Here is a 21,088-nt window from a genome sequence, read left to right as displayed (position 1 = left end):
TTGTTTCCATAGTAAATGATAGGTCTTAAATTACATATGCCAGGTATTTTCCTGAAATTTTCAGACGTTTTACACTAAGCTCTGTATCTTCATCTGTAAGGCAAAGATGTTAAGACTCTGTTATCTCTAAGATCTCTTCTGATACCCAGGATACCCTAAGTCTAATGTCCAGCATTTTTTATTATGCAGAATATCCTGCTGAATTTCCAAAGACTTACAAGGTGCTTCAAATTGCATCACTCTAACTTGCCAAACGATCCTCTCTGTTGACCATGACCAACTATTATTCCCTGAGACCTCTTCCCCTGCTCCATGGATGGCATTGTGGCTCCTTGCAGAGAGTGAAGACCAGTCTTTGCCTGCCAGGAGCCGGTTAGAGCTGTTAGAGGTCCAGTCATCCTGTCATGCTGATTGCATCTGTGTCTGGTCATCTGAGAGAGTGAAATATTAATCTGCTTTCTTCTCTTCACTCTTTTCATGTGTATTCCCCTAACAGAAAGGAGAACCTGACTGCTGTGCGCTCTCCCTGGAGACCACCGAGCAGCTCACCTTTGAGATCCCCCTGAATGATTCAGGTTCTGCTGGCCTTGGGGTGAGCTTGAAAGGGAACAAATCCAGAGAAACTGGAACAGACTTGGGGATTTTTATCAAATCCATCATTCATGGAGGCGCTGCTTTTAAGGTGAGTAGGAATGACATTTGTACATCCTTTCAGAATGCACTTGGAGATGTGACTGTTGTACTTGGAGACTGAATGGAGAAAGTGTCTGATGACTTGAGGCCACTGAGGTTTTCCTGCCAGATACAGAAAATATGTATATGAACAGATCTGGGGAATAATTGGCTGCTGTTTTTGTACCTTAACTGGTTATTTTTACTTCTTAGAATTAACTCTAAAAACCCATCATGATTAGCATTCTTTTTTGCATACTTTTTATTACTCCATTAGGATTCCTCTGAATTTGTAAACTGACAGAGTTGAGCCTAAAAATACACAATCAGAAAAACAAAACTAAAAACAAGTAAATACAAGGCAGCAAATAAGACAATTGCGCTTCCAAGAATGAAAGCTCAGTGGAGCCTCAGAGTGATTGTAGTATAAATTAAAGGCCATTTATCACATTTTATACACTTGAAGAAAACCATGGTGCCTGGAATGCATATTTCCTCTTGAACACTTGGAGAAGCTTATAGATTTCCAGAAAAAGAAAGAAGATCATGCTTCTGTCCTTTCACCTCAGGGTGAGCAATGTGTTAATGACTGTTAATACAGTGTTACTAGTTAGCTAGAGGGGCCATGTTCAAGTCCAGATCACTCCTCACTACCTAAGTGGAAACTTAGGCCAGGGACTTGACCAGCTGTCTCCCATTTCCTCACCTGTAGAATGGTGATAATAAGTAATACCTCCTTCATAGGCTTCTAGTATTAAATAAATTAATACACACAATGTGATGAAAACAGTAAAGTGATTATAGAGGAAGGATACATGTTTGCACTTCTCATCACCATCTTTTTTATCTCATATCGTGCAAGGTTTGAATTCTGCCTTGCCTACTGTCTCCCTCTGTGAATGTAGGCAAGCTGCTTATCCTTGACATGCCTCAGTTTCCTCATTTGTGAAATCAGCAGTACCTGCTTCCTCGTGCTGCTAAGACTAAAAGAGACAATATGTGTCAAGTGCTTAGCACAGTGCCTGTCACCAGATGGTGATAAATGTTAGCTATCTGAAAATAATCTTGATATGAATAATGTCTGCCTTCTCCCACAGCAAAGCTAAGAAGGCCCCATTAGACTATACAGAACATCCCTGCACCTGTCTTCTCACACTTACCCTTCCACTTTTGTTTCAGACTAGACATGGATATAATGCCTTTTTCATTGGGAAATAAGTGCACTCTGGATAGACACCTCTTTAGCTTACTCCTTGGTTTAGTTATCTTTTGTCCCATAATAAATAATCATAATTTTTTGGTAATATACATCAGTAAGCCTTTATTTTTCTCATAGCTCTGTGCAGGGGAGTTGGGGTGTGGGAAGGATTCTGATTCAGGCCGGTGTCTCTTGATCCCACTGTAACTATGATGACTTGAGTGTGCTCCACTTTTTTTGAGATGGAGTCTTGCTCAGTCACCCAGGCTGGAGTGCAGTGGCATGATCTCGGCTCACTGCAACCTCCACCTCCAGGGTTCAAGCAATTCTCCTGCCTCAGCTGCCCAAGCAGCTGGGACTACAGGCATGCACCACCACGCCCAGCTAATTCTTGCATTTTTAGTAGAGATAGGGTTTCACCATATTGGCCAGACTGGTCTCAATCTCCTGACCTCATCATCCACCCACCTCGGCCACCAAAAGTGCTGGGATTAAAGGCATGAGCCACTGCGCCCAGCCTAAGTGTGCGCCCCTTCGTTCTCCTGCTCCTTGGATCAGCTGACTAGCTGGGCCACGTCCTTCTCATTCCTCGAGGTGTAAGAGGGCCAGCAGCTGTGAGTGAATCCTCACAATGCCCAGGTTCCATACTGGCACATTGTCACCCCACATGTAGGCCACTGGTCAAAGCAACTCATACGGCTGAGTCCAAGGTTAAGCAGTAGAAAACACACTCCACTCACGATGAAGCTATGGCAAAGATGAGGATGCAGAGAAGGGTAAAGAATTGAGCTGAATCATTTAATCTATAAAACTGGCTCAGAAATACATAACCAGGAGCAAAAGAGAAGTAATAGTAACAGCGACAACAACAACAACGATAGCAATGAACATTTATTGTGCTTAGTATATGCTGGACACTAGAGTAAGGGTTTTATATGGATTCTCTAACTTTATTTTTCACATTTACTTTGGATTGTTTTCAGGCCATTTTATCAAAGTGGAAATTACAGATTAGAGCGTTTACTGCCTTTCCTATGGTCAGATAGCCAGGAATTACCTTAAGATTTGAATCCAGGCAGTCTGACTCCAGAGCCTGTGTCATGCTGCACTGAAATGAAGGCTCTTCCATTCACATTGTTAGAGAGCAGGGCCCATTGGGCTGGGGCTGTCTTGTATGGTGCTATCATCCTTAGCCAAGCCGTCTAAATATGTGCTAGGTTTGAGGTTGAGTTCTTGGTCATGTTTGTGGATACCAGCTTAAAATTATTCTTCTTATTCCTAATGACAGCTCTATTTGCAGAATTTATTCCAAGTAAAATTGAAACTGAGATGACTTTTTGGAAATTAAAAGCAAACATCTTAGCTTTTTTTATGGGCAATAACTTAAGCTCAAGCAGATATTGGCGAGCACAGGTTCAATATGTGTATCCATGTTTGTGTAAGTGAGCATCTCCTTACCTAAGCAATTTCTAACAGTCCTGTTTCTTGCAGAAAGATTTCACTTTCCATTTATGTAAATTTCTTTCCTGACACTGGTCTGCTGAGTCAGACGATCACACCATTAAAAACCACTGGACAGCATATTTATAGCTGATCTTAAACAGTAAAAGGCATCAATCATGAACTTAGCCTTCTTGTGAATGTTTAGTATCCATTTGTCTTGTTTACCTTTTGCAGTGTAAAGGGTAGAGGCCTGGGATTTGTTCACAAGAAATCTGATTAACCAGGAAAAAAAAAGTATTTTTCCATTCTCCTACTGCTGTTCCAGTAATCCACTGTTATTCGTAGCACATTTCCACCGGTTCTGTGATTCAGGATTCTGTCTTAGGAAAATTGTTTTGAGACTTTGTTCCTGTCCCTGTTGAGAGGATACAAATGTAACAGGCCGCAATGTCCCTGGGGCAGAGGAGAGATAAGCACTGGGAACAACTACCTCAGCATCTGGCCCTAGGTTTTTACCTGAAATCAACAAAATAATCTCTCAACCAGAGCACAGGCTTTTTCTCCTGTCCCTTCATGCCACTAATTAGTTCTCAAGGTGTTCTTCCATTTATGGAAGGTGGATTTTTTGAAAACTAAACTACTTTGAAAGGTATGACCAAATTCTTCTGTGCATTCTGTGTGCTGGATTCTCCTGGGGGCTTCCGTTGGTATAAACAAAGATAGGCTACTTCTTGCCAGATATAAAACCCCTGAATAACTTGACTCTAATTGAGGCCCTTGGTTTTTTGTTTTTTGTTTTTTCCTTAACTCTCAGGCTATTGCTTTCTATCATGTCATCTCTGGTTTGAGTTATTTCTAATAGAGATATAAATCTCTCTATTTGGAAACAAGAGCAGCCAGCTACTCTAGGACACCCTCTTGGAAGGAAGTCCCTGACTCATTCTAAAAACCAACTGAACAATATTTTTACCCTTCTCAGAATTATTCAAACACTTAATCTCATCTTGATATTTAACTTTAAGTCTGTACATTAAGAAATAAAGCCCAGGAACTCTTCTCTGCATGCATCAGGCTGCAACACTTGGGATTACAGCTGATTTGTCATACAAAGCTCTTCATAGGTGCCTCTGAAGCATAACTTGTAGCTCTGCCTCTTAGTGTACTATGTGGCCATTGACCTTAACAGCAAAATATTACTTCTTGGAGCACTGATGCTAATATGCTTAAGCATTAGCATGCATTACATGTTTGTGGTTTCTTTAGTTTCTGTCTTTCTTCCTGAGCATTTGCCCCTGACATACAGTGTGATTACATCTAGAACTAAAATATACTAAATTCAAGCATATATGTCAACTGCTCCTGAAAGAATTATGAGCAGAATGAAATTATGACATCCACGAGAATGATTTTCTAAAATTCTGCTTTTGTGGTTGAAATTTAAAGTGAATGTGGTGGTGGTATTGCTGTTAAGTAAAAAGAAGTATCGTCTTTGCTGCAGGTAGAAAAAAATACCTTGAGATTGCTTATACCCATTACTGGAGACAGTAAAAAAAAAAAAAAAAAAAAAAGAAAGAAAAAGAAAAAATATCTTGAGAAAAATACTGCCCTTTCCCTAAATCCACGTCAAAATTTGCTTTTTATGTTATCCAGGAAAGCAGAAATAAAGTCAATGATCAGTCTAAAGATGTTAGATATTTTTATGTTCATTTGCTAAACATTTTAAATTCATTTTGAGATCAATGGTTTTTTTCTTTGCTTTGCTTTTCTTGTACCATATTTACTGAAATTTCACAGTAAAAAATCAGTTGTACATGTATTGATTATACTTCCTTAAGCTGCTTGTTTCACTACCCTAAAGCATTACTTTAAAAATGTATACATAGCTAGAATAGTGATATATATATATATATATATATATATAATTGCACTTTAGGTTCTGGGGTACATATGAAGAACATGCAGGATTGTTGCATAGGTACATACATGGCAATGTGGTTTGCTGCCTCCATCCCCATCACTTATATCTGGCATTACTCCCCATGTTATCCCTCCCCAACTCCCTACCCCCCACTGTCCCCTCAGTCCCTCCCCACAGACCTCAGTGTGTGATGCTCCCTCCCTGTGTCCATGTGTTCTCAGTGTTCAACACCTGCCTATGAGTGAGAACATGTGGTATTTGATTTTCTGTTCTTGTGTCAGTTTGCTGAGAATGATGGTTTCCAGGTTCATCTATGTCCCTACAAAGGTCACGAACTCATTGTTTTTTATGGCTGCATAATATTCCATGGTGTATATGTGCCACATTTTCCTTGTCCAGTCTATCATCGATGGGCATTTGGCTTGGTTCCAAGTCTTTGCTATTGTAAACAGTGCTGCAACGAACATACGTGTGCATATGTCTTTATAATAGAAAGATTTATAATCCTTTGGATATAGACCCAGTAATGGTATTGCTGGGTCAAATCAAATTTCTATTTCTAGATTCTTGAGGAATCACCACACTGTCTTCCACAATGGTTGAACTAATTTACACTTCCACCAACAATGTAAATGTGTTCCTATTTCTCCACATCCTCTCAGCATCTGTTGTCTCTGGATTTTTTAATGATCGCCATTCTAACTGGCGTGAGATGGTATCTCAATGTAGTTTTGATTTGCATTTCTCTAATGACCAGTGATGATGAGCATTTTTTCATATGTTTGTTGGCCTCCTATATGTCTTCTTTTGAAAAGCGTCTGTTCATATCCTTCGTAAGATATTGTAATAACACACTGTAGTGAGAATAAAAGTTGCATGAAATCTGTTGTACCAGTTCTGAATGATGTTTTTGATTTCAGTATGCTGACTTTGGAAATGGTATGTATCCTGTTGAAACTTTGACATAGTAAGTAAAAATTTAAATTTAAAGGCAATTTTTGCTAAGGGAAAAATGTCATATATCAGGTAGATTGTTTAAGGGCTGTTAAATAGAATACATTTAAGAATATCAGTTATTCTCTAGAAAATTAATTAGCCAGGTTTGTGCTTAATAAATGCTACTTGATGATGATGAAATTAAGTGAAAGAAAAATGCCTGACATGGCTAATTGTAAATGTATGCACTCAGAATATGAAATAGACATAATTGAAGTAATTTGATTCCTGTGTGCTTAGGAAATTTGGGATGCTCCTTCTGAAAGATGAAGGATTTCATAATCTGCACTATTTAGTAATGGGTAAAAGATAGAATTTTAACTAATGCAAGCAATCCTGATATTCTTAAATGACTAAACTCTAAATTTTTGGAGAGAAAATGCACAGCTCTAGAATATCTAGGAACATGGCACCTGATCCTGAACCTTCATGTCTAATTATCATGTGGGACATTTAACGGCATCCAAACTACTTAGCTCCAGTAGGAGTTCCCAGCGTGACTAATTTCCACCCGCTTCTCTGCCGGTATCTATAAATCATGTGATAGATCTATAATTAATGAATTCAAAGAAAGATAAAAGGGACAGCTTTTTAAGGAGCACTAATGTTAAATGATTTCTTCAACTGGCCATTTTTCTTAAAATGTATAATGTTTTCTACTGGTGGAAGAACCTTGAGGATCCTTACTGGTAGTCAGTGTCTTCCAAGCTTTCACCTCTGGCAAAAGGACCAGATAATCTGGGTATGTAAAAGTGCCACTGAAAATCCTCAGATGTAAGAAGCCAAACACTAACATTTTATTTCTAAACACAAAGATGTGATACATTTTAAGGACAACTAAAAGCAGGAACTTTGCATGGAAACATATATAAATTCATAATCACTGTATACCCAATAAGAATTTAACCTTAAACAGGAAATTATTAATTTAAGCACAGGAAAAATATTTTTAGCCAATTTTCTGTTTAAACAAAACTGAAAATGCTAGCATATGTTAATTCATATAGTCAGGTTTATTATTTATGAATTTTCTACAGTAGTAGCTACTTTATTAAAATGTAATATAGCATTACTTTTAAAATCTTAAAATAGCTGGCACAGTAATGGGCACCTGTATTTCCAACTACTAGGAAGGCTGAGGCAGGAGGATCACTTGAACTCAGGAGTTCCAGACTGTAGTGCAGTATAATGGCACCTGTGAACAGTCAGTGTGCTGTAGCCTGGGCAACACAGTGAGACCCCATCTCTTTAAAACAAATCTCATAATACCAGCATCTATCATTGTTTTTTCTTGCTGATCTTTATCACTTTTGCATTTTTATTTCATGAATGGAAATGGAAACAGGAAATAAATTTACATGTATATTATATTGAATAAAATTTTAGAATGCGGCAACATTTTGATGTGTATTTTGGACTCCGTAATCATCTCAGTGGGCTTGAAAAAAAGTTAAGAGTTGATAGTCCTAATGAAAAAGGAGCTTATAATCTACAAAAGTTGATATAGCATGCTAATGATGCTTTGGCTCTGAAAATAGTAACTTTCCCTTGAAAAGCTGTATTACTCTTAATCATAGGTACCTATAGGCCATATATATGTACACACACACACACACACACACACACACACACACACGACCAGTAACTAGAAAAATGGGTACGAACTAGAATGCCAGAACAAAACTCTGACCGCAGTATAAACTCTGCATACTATACACACGTTTTTGTTCTAGCATTCTGGTTTGTACCCATTTTTCTAGTGACCAGTTTTACGTAGTCTCAGTACAAACAAGTGCAAGTGCATAAAAAACAACAACAAGAAGTAAATCAATAAGATAAATATGCTGAAATGGCTTCCAAGATTCTAACCTGGTTAGGCATTCATGCAAATTATTGTTAATTCATATATAACAGATATGCTTTAACAAGCTTCCTTTTAATCTAGTTTTCTAGGCCAGAGTAAATTAAGAGCAGAAAATCAGGAAGGGAATAGGAAAGGATGGAGAGGAAACTGGAATGACAGGAAAGGAAAAAGTATAAAACAAGCATGGAATGTTATTACTGTATAGTACAGCAGAGACTATTTCTGATGGTTCGAAGTCACTGCTTCTCCAACTTTCTTGGAGAAGAAATTTTAACATTCAATATGGCTGTAGTAAAGGCCATAAGTTGCAGTATATTTGTTTATGCCCTTATTTTTCCAGAATGAGTTTTAAATGGAAAGATTTATAATACATTTTGAAAGTAGTATTTCAGAATGGGTTATACATATGTTAATTCATGTAGTCAGGCCTCATCCAATAAGCCTGACTATATGATTATGTATCTCGTGGTACTCTAAAAAATGTCTTTCAGTTATCTAAAAAAATAAAAAATAAAAAGCTTCATAGGCCCACAGGTGATTTGCTGCTGGAACTTCACTGGTTTGCTACATAGAAATGGAGTGAGGTTCTTAAGACAATAACTGAATTACATACACTTAAATTTTACAATATCTGAACAGGCAGAGATAGGGCCAGTTTACAGAAAGTAATCAAGCTTTCCTTTTAGAATTCTGAACATTCTCTGAATATGCGCTGGCATGTCTAAGACAGCTTAGGTTCCTGAATCTCTCATAGTTACAGTTTGTAGTTGAAACTTACACCAGGACCAAAGCACCTGACCGACTTAATTTAGCAAGCACTTCTTGAACATTTAGTGTGAGTTAGGTAACAATATATAATGGACTAAACACAGCATACTTAAAATTGCCCTTTGTATAATCTAGGAAGCTAGTAGCACAATACATTAAATATATAAACAACACTAATATGATAAGAGCTATGATAGGCAAGTGTGAAAAGTATCATGGGTGTTGAGATGTTGGAGCATTTAATTCTGGGGAGAAAACTATGAAAGGAAGGCAATTGCTGAGGCTTGTTTGGGGTGATGGGTAAGTAGACTTTGAAGAGGTGAGCAGGAATGCAAAGGGCATTTTGGACAGAAGGAAGAATGTGGGCCGAATCACCGAGGTTTGTACACCAGCATACAGTCTGATGTCCCTGGAAAATAGAGGTCTTATTTGGGAAGAATGGCTGTCTTCACATGAGCTGAAATGATGTGAAACATGTACTAACTTTTTTGTTTTAACAACTGTAGTTTAAAAATCTTGATTCATTCTTGCCCTTCCATTGCAATTGTTTTTAAATGAAGGCAAATGATTTCAATATGGAATACAAGATTCTTTTCTTAGTTTAGGATTTTTTTTTTGTTTTATTTGTTTTTTCAAAAAATACAGTAGGCAGATGTCATGGAGTGATTGTAGGGTCCTGAGAAGGATTTGTTGAGGATAATTCCCTCCCTCGATCAGGTGCCATCTTGCCTGGGGTCCTACCCTATTGCAGGGAACATCTGCTCTGCAACCTGAAGTCAAGCTTTGGGGTTTGGGATCTGGGTGTTGATAATATCCCAGGAGGCCGTACCAAGGGCCCTGTTAGAAGCATGCAGAGGCAGAAGCCAACATCTGGTCATGATTAATCCTCTCAACACCCTGGACTAATGTGGACTGGCCTTGAGCCACAGCCAGCTGCCCCTGGGAAAGCCAGCCCACTTTCTCATGCTTCTCTCATATTCTTCAGTGGCTAGTTCAGTTCTTCACCTTGGCTTTCTTACTCTTTCCTTTGTATTCATTAGAATTTTAGAGGTAACAGGGTAGTTGGAGGGAGGGTTTTTTAAAAAAATTTGCCAAGCCAGGCGAATTAAGCCACACAACATTGCCAGTAATCGTGGAAGAGGAAGTACCCAGGCACCAGTGAATATACCACTGGAGATGAACTGCAAGGTCATGGGACCCCCCAGAAATCATAGCTATGCTTTAGAGGACACGTGGAGTACCCTATAGCATACACAATGACCCCTTACTCCAAAAAATTATTTGACCCACATGTACAATTTTGGAAGGACCCTGGTGTAAATATTTGTTTTTTAAAAATGAGGATCTGTAGCTTTTATTAGATTCTCAAAGGAATCTAAGAGCCCCTAAGGTTAAGAATCACTAGCAGATTGTTTGAAAGCATGGGTTGCAGAGTGACCCAGACCTAGTTCAAATCTGTTTTTAGAAACATGACTTGTAACAATTTATTTAACCTCTCTGACTGCAATTTCTTCTTTAATAAAATGGAGCAAGCAATCTCAAATATACAGGGTGTCTCTAAGGAGTCAATTGTCTATTACATATAAAGGGTTTTAGCATGATGCACAGAGTGGAAACTCATTGTCATTAATATAGTGCCTTAATAATCTCTAGAAGTCTGAATTTAGAAGCAACATAGCATAAAGGATTTGTGTCCTTAGCTTTAGAGACGAGGAGAACTGGCTATGATCATACCCTTTCATACTTAATTTCTCTGAGCCTTCATTTTTACATCTCCTAAATAGCAGAAAGTAGCATTTTTGTGTATCATAGGGTTGCTCTAAGAAATGAATGGGCAAGGTCTGGCATCTACAGCCATATCCACCTGAAGGCGTCCAATCTCGGAAGCTAAGGAATGAATGGGCAAATATATGCAAAAGACATGCACAAGAACTAGCCTATATTAGATGCTCAGTAAAACAAAGATGTCATACTCAAATATTTGTCTCCTGGTCTACTGTGTGTCCTACTGTGATAGGACCAGTTAAAGATGATGAGACTGAAACCAGGCCAGGACATGGAGAAGACCTAACCTCATACCGGGTTTTTTTGTTCTGAAGTGCATTGAAGAAGTTATGTTTTGTCTTTACTCTTTTCTCCTGATTATTTTTAATGTGTTTTTCTTCCCTTTGGGAATTTCCTTTACTTCTTTCTAGCTTGAGGATGGATAGAGTTGGTTATAGGTCGGGGTGGCGCCAAAAGCAGGGAACATAATTGAAGTCTTTTTGTTTAGAAGTCTGATGGGAGTAATACAGGAAGAAAAAGGAGAGGGAGGGAGGAAGGGAGTGAGAGAGAGAGAGAGTGTGTGTTTGTGTTTGTGTGAGACTGTGTGAGTGTGATAGAATATTGGAAGCATGACCCAGATGAAATAAATACCCTAGAATTACCAAATAACATCCTTAAATTTTTGAATTCATTTATGTAAAGTCAATTGAAAGTTAATATTTTCATGCCTAAATATTTACTAGAATATAATATTAATTTTAAAAACCATAAAAAGCTAATTTTCTTTGTCCAAATTATTCCAAAGCAAACGGGACATATACAATTTTGGGAGAGATTTGATGAATTTTTGAATAATGAGCTCCTCATTGTATCAGCTTCATTTTAGGTCAAGACTGGACATAGACGTGCATGTATGGATGTTTCATGTTTCCTGTCCTCACGTCTTCTGTTGTATGTCTGGATTTTATATTGTGTTCCCTTCCAGGAGACATCTGGTAGCATATTGTCTTCTCTGGTTTTGAAAGTCTTTTTTTCTTGAAGCATTACCCCTTTAGGGACTAGTCATTGTCATTTATGTAGAAGACAGAATGGTTCTATCTTCTGCATAAGATATTGTTATTGGTGAACTCTCTTTTTGTTTGGGACTTATCTTCCATATAAGATAGAACCGTTCTATCTTCTACGTAAGATAGAATAGGGAACACTGTAAAATTCAGGACTTGGGCTATTGTGTTCCAACTCTGACCTTAACTAGCTGAGCAAGTCTAGTATCTGTGGAAGTGCCTTTTCCTAATAGGTGTTCGATAAATGGTTTCTCATCCTCTCTGAGCATCACATTTTTCATCTATAAACAGAAGAGGTTGGATGAGATGACCTCTAAGGACCCTCCAGCTCTAAATTCTGTGATTATATTCTAAATGTTAGGACAACATGGTGCTTACTGGCATCACCATTAATGAAATTACACATCATTTATCTTATAAAGAAAAAGCACACACCAATAACAACAGACCAGCCAACCCTGAAAATGAGAGTGTGTGGATTTTTATTGCGCCCACAACTCTCTGGTGAGGCTTGTGATGAATGTGAATGTCTTTGAAAAAAAATTTCAGCTGCCCTGAGGTGACCTGAACTGTCTTTTTGTTTGGGACTTGGTTACAGGAAACATGTCTTACTTCAGTGTCATTCTGCATGCTTGAGACATAGAATGTAGCTGAAAAAAAAAGAAAAGAAAAGTTTGTGCTTAATAACTGTTGATTTTACCAAAAAAAAAAAAAAAATGTTCTCCTATCTTCTTGTCTGTTGCCTGACTCTTTACTCTGATCTTGTCTCATACTTCACAGAAAAGGTTCACAAGAACCTTTTCTGTGGGATCTCACTCATATTTCCTTCCTTCCATCTCTAGAGGTACCCGTAAAGCTTCCATCTTTATCCTGTTTCTTCCTGTCATAGCAGATGAGGTGTCCTGCAAAGACAAAGCATTGCAAAATCTGAACATTTCCTGCTAACCTCATTTCCTGTTAATAGGACTGGGACCAGGACCTGAATTCAACTCTTCTGCTTCCTCCTCCTCTTTAAAAACCACACATCAGTCTCCAATCATCCTAAAAAGATTTTTAGTAACAAGATTCAGCCCAATAGTGCTCCTTTCTCATATGACAATAGAACAGAATAATTTCTCAAGTTGTATCTCACTTCATGTAACCAAACTATTAAGGGCGTTTTTGTCATATTTTTTTTTTTCTTAGAGGGAAACGAGTTTCTCTCTCGTTGCCCAGGCTGGAGTACAATGGCATGATCTTGGCTCACTGAAAGCTCCACCACCTGGGTTCAAGTGATTCTCCTGCCTCAGCCTTCTGAGTAGCTGGGATTACAGGCATGCACCACCACGCCGGGCTAATTTTGTATTTTTAGTAGAGATGGGGTTTCTCCATGTTAGTTAGGCTGGTCTCGAACTACCAGTCTCAGGTGATCTGCCCGCCTCAGCCTCCCAAAGTTCTGGGATTACAGACGTGAGCCACCACGCCTGATCTGTCGTATCCCATTTTATGTAGCCTTATTCTTTTTTGTGCCTCACCTAAAATTTGATAACAGAAATGAAGAGATTTCTTTCTTGTTTGGCCTTTCCTGTAAATCTCATTTCCAGACGTGCTCCAAAAAAGGGTAAAGGTTAAGTGAAGTGGGAAAACAAGAGGAAGGAGGGGACATTAAGCTCTGAGGAGGCGGTCACTTAAACAGTTTACATCTCTGACTTGATGCCCTTGTCTATTGATCCCATTGCCCTGCCGTCTCCATTTCTTACCTGAGTGGGTGTGTCCTCCTATGGCTGGGGGCCTCTGCAATCCCACCCACATGGCTAACACCCTCTCCAGCAGGTGGCGTGGGCAGTGCGTCTTCATGAGGGCGTCCGCTCTGGGGAACAACAGCTCTCACCACACTCTCTCTTTTCTCTGCCGTCAGCAGAGGCACTTCCTCAGGCCATCTCCTGCTACATTAGTCCAAGTTTAACAACCCGTCCACATAGTTCCTCACTCAAAGCTGTCTGGTTGATTTCTATTGTTCATTGAGTGTGTCTGGCTATCTCATTTCTTAGGAAGGTTTTTTTCTTTCCATTTCATTCTGGTACTTTGACCACAAATCCCAGATACTTTTCACCACAAGAACTCTTTAAATTTTCCTTTCCCTATTTTAGTGTTGCACAGCTGTAGTCTAGAGACAAGAAACCAAGGGGATTGTAGTGGGAGAACTAAAGAGTCAAGATTCATGGAATCCTTTGACTCACTTTTGTGGCCTAGAACAAGTTACATTATTTTGCCTCAGTTTCCTTTTCTGTAAAATGTTTATGAAAATATAAATCTACTTCAATTCTTGGGTTCTTTGAGAATCACTAGAGGTAATTTATGGAAGAATCTTTTGTAAGAGTAAACTGTTATACACACCGACTGTTATTTCTGTTAACTTTATTATTTATTAGCAGCAGCAGCAGTATGATGACGTTCCTAATCACAGCTGGGCCTTACAGCAAGAACTTTCTACCTCATTGTAGAATAGGTAGCATGTCCCCCGAGTCTGACTGTCAACATTTCAAGAGTCTTTGCTCTGGGGCTGCCTTTGGGGAAATGCACCGTGGTCTCTTCAAGTTCTTTTCTAGGCAGAGCAGCCATCCCAGTGTGTCAGCTACTGCTCTAGGCCTCTGCTTGTGAGGGACTTGTGGCTGGAAATGGTCAGTGCCTCACTCACTGAGAAGTGAATGAGATGGCAGTCTGAGCTGCCTATTCATATGCCAAGGTTCTTTGTACTTTGTAGTAAGTGGTATTTCTTCCTGAAGATGCTGGGTGAAAGTACTCATCTGTCAGAGCCTCCTCGAAAAAAACCTTGACAATTCTTTATGTCAAGCTTTTCCACCAGAAGATATCAGGGCAAACTGATCCTTTTCTACACACCTCTGTGTTCTTTTGCAGACAAGCAACTTTGTGGTTGTGTTAGATAAAATTATGTGATTTATTTGTTTTAGCATTGTTCAATAGAGCTAGCAATGATATCAGGAGACATGTTACCACTGTCAAACATACAGCATTTATGCACCATGTCTCTCTGTGCCTGAAAAGGCAAATTCTCATTTCAGGAGTCGTGACTACCTCCTTTGGTTTCCAAACCCCCTTCCCTTGAGTCAACAACATGGTCTCTGCCAGAGCAAATGGCAGAACCAGGTCGGATTAGCATGCTTGCCAAAGATTTAGGTAAAAGGCATTATACAAATGTCTAAATTCTTGCAGCTCAGGACTCTAAGATTTCTAAAAAATACTTTCACACAATTCATTATTATTGGTATTTGTGACTATTTGATAAGCTCCAGAACCTTTTTCTGCCATGGAAAATAAATCGCTTCTAACAGCTGGGGTTTTTTTGTCTTTTTTTTTTTTTTTTTTTCATTTTTCAACTTGAACTTTTTTCCCCAAACGCCACATGTCATCACCATAGTTTCCCCTGTTGAATACTTGTTTTCTTTCTTCTGCCTTAGGATGGTCGTCTGCGAATGAATGACCAGCTGATTGCAGTTAATGGGGAATCTCTTCTGGGAAAGTCCAACAACGAAGCTATGGAAACACTTAGGCGGTCAATGTCCATGGAGGGAAACATACGAGGGATGATCCAGCTGGTGATTCTGAGGAGGCCAGAGAGACCAATGGAGGTGAGGCAAATCTAGACTCTCCTAAGCAAGTTGCCCAAATTGCCACCAGAATATGCAGACTTCCGTTCCTAGTATGGCAGTTAGATTCATATTGATTTTCCAACTGGGAAAATATGCCCCAGAAGGGCTTTGATGGATTTATGTGGGGAACAGGTGGTTGTATATTTTGGGCATAATGAAAAGGTGTAAAAATGTGCGTATAAAGTAAGTCATTTATCAAAAGTAACAGGTCTATAATTTCTACCTTTTTACCCCAGAAATTCCAAGAGCTCTAACTTGCTCATAAACATCTTTATATAGTTTTTTGGTTGATATGCTAGCAATGTCCATACCTTAGAAAGTGTCTAATAAGATGTGTACCGTGTATAATGTGAAGATCATTATAATGCAGTCAGCTCTCTGTATGCTCTTCCATAATCTGCATATGAATAATATGGACCTGAGACTTAACTAATGTAACATTTGATTTATTAAATGAGCTGCTTGCTACTGTTATTAAATAAATGGGAGTTTTGTTTTTTGAAATATTTTATTATGATTTTTTATAAGTTTTTTAAAATATCAAGAATATTTTCACTTACATATAGAGTCTAAGTGTAGGATAGCTTTAACAATAATATTCCTAACATTATACATAAAAACATAAAAATACCTAAAACATTTTCTCTTATATATGAAGAATAATTATTAAATGCTCCTAAAATAATTTTAGAAAACGGTAAGAAGAAGTTAATAGTACTAAAAGTGAAGAAAAACATCAGCAAATCACACATTTTATTATATCGGGATATTCTCTAAGGCCACATTGTGTTTGTGTAATACAATAATATACAGAGTAAAAGAAAACTGTTTTTAGAACTAATATAAAATACTAGTTTTAATAATGAGTTCAACTTAAAAATTTAAAAATTAGCTTTGTTAAGTTAATCAAGGGTAAACGGTAGTGGGGCTCATTGTAGTTAAAAGCTGCATCTCTGGAGTTTCGAATTGCTTGAGTTACAATCCTAGATTTACCATTTCCTGGCTATGTAAGTACATACATAATTGAGTGCTCAGTATTCATGGTGACAGATATTGTTGTCTGTTTTATCCCTTAATGTGTCCTTGGTTCCTGCATGTAGTACATTCTTAATAAATATTGAGTGAATGAAAATGTCACATCTGAGACCTACTTCGTCTCAGATGTGAGAGTAAAGTTGAGTAGTAAAGTTGAAACTATATCTTACCTCGTTCTATTATCAGCTCCTGGAAAGGAACAACTGTACCTTTTATACAACCTTGTAGATGTTATATACATTTAAATTGTCCAATTACTGGAGACTAAATATAATGAACTCATTTTCAACATTTGCGTCTGCTTAAGTGACAGTGTTCCATAAATATTTAATGGGCTTTACTTCTGTACCTAGTTGTAACATCCTTATCTGCCACTTCCTGCCCTAAGAGAATTGATCCCATCTGGTTTAGGATGGTCATTACTCTAGAGCCCTAGGACTCCACGGAACCCATTTATTGGAGTGAGTTGAAAGGACGGACTGTGAACGCCTGAGTCATCCCTTCTGCGCATCTACATATCAGATCTCCCTTCAAACTTTTTAAACAAAGATACCTCAACTAATAGAAGAGTCTGGAAGAGACTGCTATAGCACACCATACCTGTACAGACAGGAAAAGTTAAAAAAGAAAATGACTATGATTCTAAAAGAGTTAGTAGATGCCAGCAGATAGGGGTTATATATTTTGGCTCATCAAGCTAGCACACTTTACCATTTGCATTCCCCTTTACTGCAGGTATTTTCATTTTAATTCTCACACTCTGATGTGGCTTGGCATTATTCCAGCAGAAGAAAGCAACAAACTTTCATTTGTTGCCCACCCTCAGAAGTGTCTTGTTAATGAAGATCACTAGGGAAATGATCAAGAATAAGAACTGGGTCAAAAGCAATTTTTATCAGGACATTTAAACAAGATCCCTAATATTTACATGCTTTCCATGGGGAATGAGCAGACATTTGACTCTCTGCTACTGAGCATCTCTGAGGTACCCATAAAGATTAAAGAGCATTATTTCTTATAAAGAAAGAAGACTGATGTACAGTTTATCTGTATTAAATTTAAAAAAATTACAACTATTTGATCTGCAAATCTATGTTTCACTGTGTCAGAGCATATTTTGTGTGCTCATGTTTTTGCTGTATTCTCCAGTGGAACAGCACGTGTCCTCCAGTACAATAAAAAGCATCTATAACCTAGAAAAAGATCTCAGCACTGTTGATGCATTCAGGCAAATCAATTAGTTAGATTTGCCAGGATTACCAAAATGGTTGCTTGAACATTATATACATTGATATTTCAAAAATTGAAGAAGCTACTTGAGAAAAGTCAACATATATAGTTGTTGGGGGTTTTTCCCACATTACCCAGATGTACAAGATATGTAAACAGTTTTGATGAGGACCTTGTAAAGAATACATAATGAGCCCTTGATTGAATCAAAATCGTTTTAAACAGAAACATATTTTTCAGAGGATGAGCTTGAGGTTCAATTGTAATTCTATTTGAGCCTAGAGACTTGGTATTAAAAAATGGGTTATGACCTGATTTTGTTTTTCCCTTCCCCAAAACATTTCCCTCCCTGCTGCCAGCTCGTCGTGGCAGAAGCAGAATATGTTTAAAATTCCATTATATTTTTTATTGGCTGGGACACTAATGGAGGGCTCTGCGACAGCTCTATTTTACAGGCTGAATACTTTAATTAGGCTGGTTACTGATCAGTTGTTGGGATATCGATTGTGTCATTTATCAAAGAACTGGGGAAGCAGAGAAATTTTTATTGTTTTTGTTGTTATTGTTAAAGCACAAGGCTGTGCAAAGCAAGTCCCATCTCTCTTTCCTGCTAGAGCTCCAGCTTGAATTTAGGATGAGCTTTCCTCCTATACCAGGCTCAGTTTGACAAGCAGTTCAGAGGAAAGGGTAACACATTGGGTATGGGAAAAGTGTTACAAGCCTTGACAAAAAGCTGAAGGACCTTCAGCAGCGGAAAACATTTTAATTACTAAGAATGCAAAAATGGAATGTTTTAGATATTTTGTTTGACTAGCTAGATATTGAATTTTTGTAACTAAAGAGGAAAACATAAATCCAATGCATCGTTTTAGCCACATGCTGTTCTCAGAAGAGCTTTGGGATCAAATGGGTGTTCCTGTTTGTGGCACATTCTTCTCACAGTGGTCAAGGGAATAGCCATGAGACGGCTTCCAAATCATTTACTTCGTTAAAATCCATTATTAAGGCCTGATGTGATGGTCCACGCCTCTAATCCCAGCATGTTCGAAGGCCGAGTTGGGTGAATCACCATGTCAGGAGTTCCAGACCAGCCTGGCCAACATGGTGAAACTCCATCTCTACTAAAATTATAAAAACTTAGCTGGGTGAAGTGGTGGGTGCCTGCAATCCCAGCTACTCAAATGGCTAAGGCAGGAGAATTGCTTGAACCTGGGAGGCAGAGGTTGGAATGAGCAGAGATCCTGCCACTGCACACCAGCCAGGGTGACACAGTGAGACTCCATCTCAAAAAAAAAAAAACTGCTACTAAGACAAATAATACAAACTAGAGCAAACCCCAATTCTCTTTGCCCCAATCTTCTTGAAAAAATAGTTCAGAGTTCTTTATAATCAGCCTCCTCCGATTCCCCCTTCAGCACCTGTGGAAGATGGATCATAGGGGTGTTATTCTGGGTACAGCAGTTTTAAAAAAAACTGTGAATGTGTTTACAGACTGTAAAAATCAAAACAGGAAGGGGAAATCCGGGGCGGGGGGCACCCTCAGGAGAACTGCTGTCTGGCGTTGTCACAGCGGTTTGGTTTAGCTCCTGGCCAAAGACCTAGCATCTGCACAGAGACACACTGGTGGCATTTCAGTGGCGAATCTGCTTGAGTTCTGACTTGTCCTAGAGCATATGCACTTAGGCGCAGAGAGGGAGGGGAACCAGCTGGTTGGCAGAGAAACACCCTTGGCATGAACTCTATTCTTGTGTTGACATTGCCACAAGCTGTACTCCCAGATGGAAGGAAATTTGAAAGAAGCCAGTTGTAAGTGGGAAAAGAGAATAATAAAGTTAATCCTTTTTTGTGTTGGCTATCAGCACTCCTAATCCTTAGCACCACATTGTCAGTACTTTTTATTTTATACTCAAAGATGTTTTCACTGATAGGACCATTTTGATTTTCCACAGTTGGAGGACTTAAGTGCAATAGACTCTTGAAAGACTATTCATAAATCGATCATTCTTTCATTTTGCGTCAACTGACCAAGTTGGAACATATTAAAAATGCAAATGTAATTTTTATTTTCATCCCTTAGGATCCTGCAGAGTGTGGGGCATTTTCCAGGCCATGCTTTGAGAACTGTCAAAATGCTGTAACCACCTCTAGGCGAAATGATAATAGTACCCTGCATCCACTTGGCACTTACAGTCCACAAGACAAACAGAAAGGTAAGAGTCTATCCATTTTTATCCACTGCAAATGGAGTGAGAAACACAAAAGTGCCTTTTCCATCTAAAGGAAAAAAAAAAGGAGTAAAGGGGAGTTAATTAGACTAAGTGCAGACTTTGTTACTCAGAGTCACACTGAGAGATTGGGGGGAGAGCTGACTCAGAACTTGTGAATCAGATTCCTGGCAGTGCCTCTAGTTTAAGTGACAGTTTCTGTGCTTGCTGCCCCAAACATGGAGGGTTATATATAAAACAAATGATCACTGGAGAATCAAAGATGGCAAACTGTTATTTGGTAAGCTCTTCTAATATTGGAAGTTACCAAGTGTAAATAATTAACTACCAAATTTTAAAATGGATGGATTGATAATCCATAAAATGGTCATAGCATGATTCACAGATTATACTGGATTCTAATATGAGTGTGGTAAATAGGTAAATATCCTAACCTGAAACCGTCTTGTGATGGTTGGAATGTTCTTGTTATTGTCTTGCTACAGTCTTCTCTTATTATCTGATGTGGATCACATTTCTAGTAGACTCCAGATGTAAAAAATCTGGGTTTTCCTCTGTTTTTCAAAATACATACTTCAGGTCACCAAGAAAAATTGTTTTATCTCCCTGTATCTCTTTTCTTTAATAACTTTCATTTTTTATATTGCAAAAGCAATACATGTTCATTGTAGAAAATTTAGAGAAAATAAATTAAAAAATTTAATTTTACTCATACTTCTATCAATCAAAGATCCTAATCAATAACATTTTATGTATATCTTTCTGGACTTTCTTATGAAAATATTTATGCAAAAAATGAAATAATGAAATGTATGTAATGTTTAGGAAATTGCTTTTTAAATTAAGAGCACATTATATGCCTCTTACTTAGTCATTAAATATTTTTCTTCAAGATCACATTCAGTAGTTGCATGGTGTCTTTTGAAGGCAAGTACCATATATTATGTAATCAATTTCTTATATTTTGAACACTGAAGATGTTATCATAATTTAACTGTGTGGGAACAAGTTCCAAGCTGTGAAATTACTCCATCATAACATACTTGTAAATCTGAGGTGGCTCTAGAATTAAATTGTCTCATTAGAATGGGATGTTGTTGTTTCCTCGGAATTCCTCCATTTTAGCAAGAGTAGTAGCAACAGCTGCTACCATTTATTAAGTGTTTACTGTCTGTTGGATACTGTGTTGAGCAATTTGCATGCAGACTCAAAAGTGGGTAATATTATCTTCGTTTTACAGATGAAGAACTAGAAAGTCAGA

General features: G+C 38.2%; 1 protein-coding gene across 3 annotated transcripts in view; it reads left to right on the top strand.

Moving 5' to 3' along the window:
• Window positions 1-21,088, top strand: part of PARD3B (par-3 family cell polarity regulator beta) — a 1,134,301-nt gene that overhangs the window by 619,672 nt on the left and 493,541 nt on the right. For all 3 annotated transcript variants that reach the window (XM_064373118.1, XM_012446125.2, XM_064373119.1), the window contains 3 exons: window positions 497-682; window positions 15,146-15,316; window positions 19,680-19,812. In XM_064373118.1, the coding sequence (XP_064229188.1) occupies window positions 497-682; window positions 15,146-15,316; window positions 19,680-19,812 (490 nt within the window). The remainder of the gene's footprint in view (window positions 1-496; window positions 683-15,145; window positions 15,317-19,679; window positions 19,813-21,088) is intronic.

Source organism: Aotus nancymaae, unplaced genomic scaffold (assembly GCF_030222135.1).
Source record: "Aotus nancymaae isolate 86718 unplaced genomic scaffold, 86718_ANA_hifiasm-v0.15.2.pri h1tg000008l, whole genome shotgun sequence".
Taxonomy (NCBI): Eukaryota; Metazoa; Chordata; class Mammalia; order Primates; family Aotidae; genus Aotus; species Aotus nancymaae.
The sequence above is the reverse complement of the archived record's forward strand: the minus strand, read 5'-3'. Positions and strand labels throughout refer to the sequence as shown.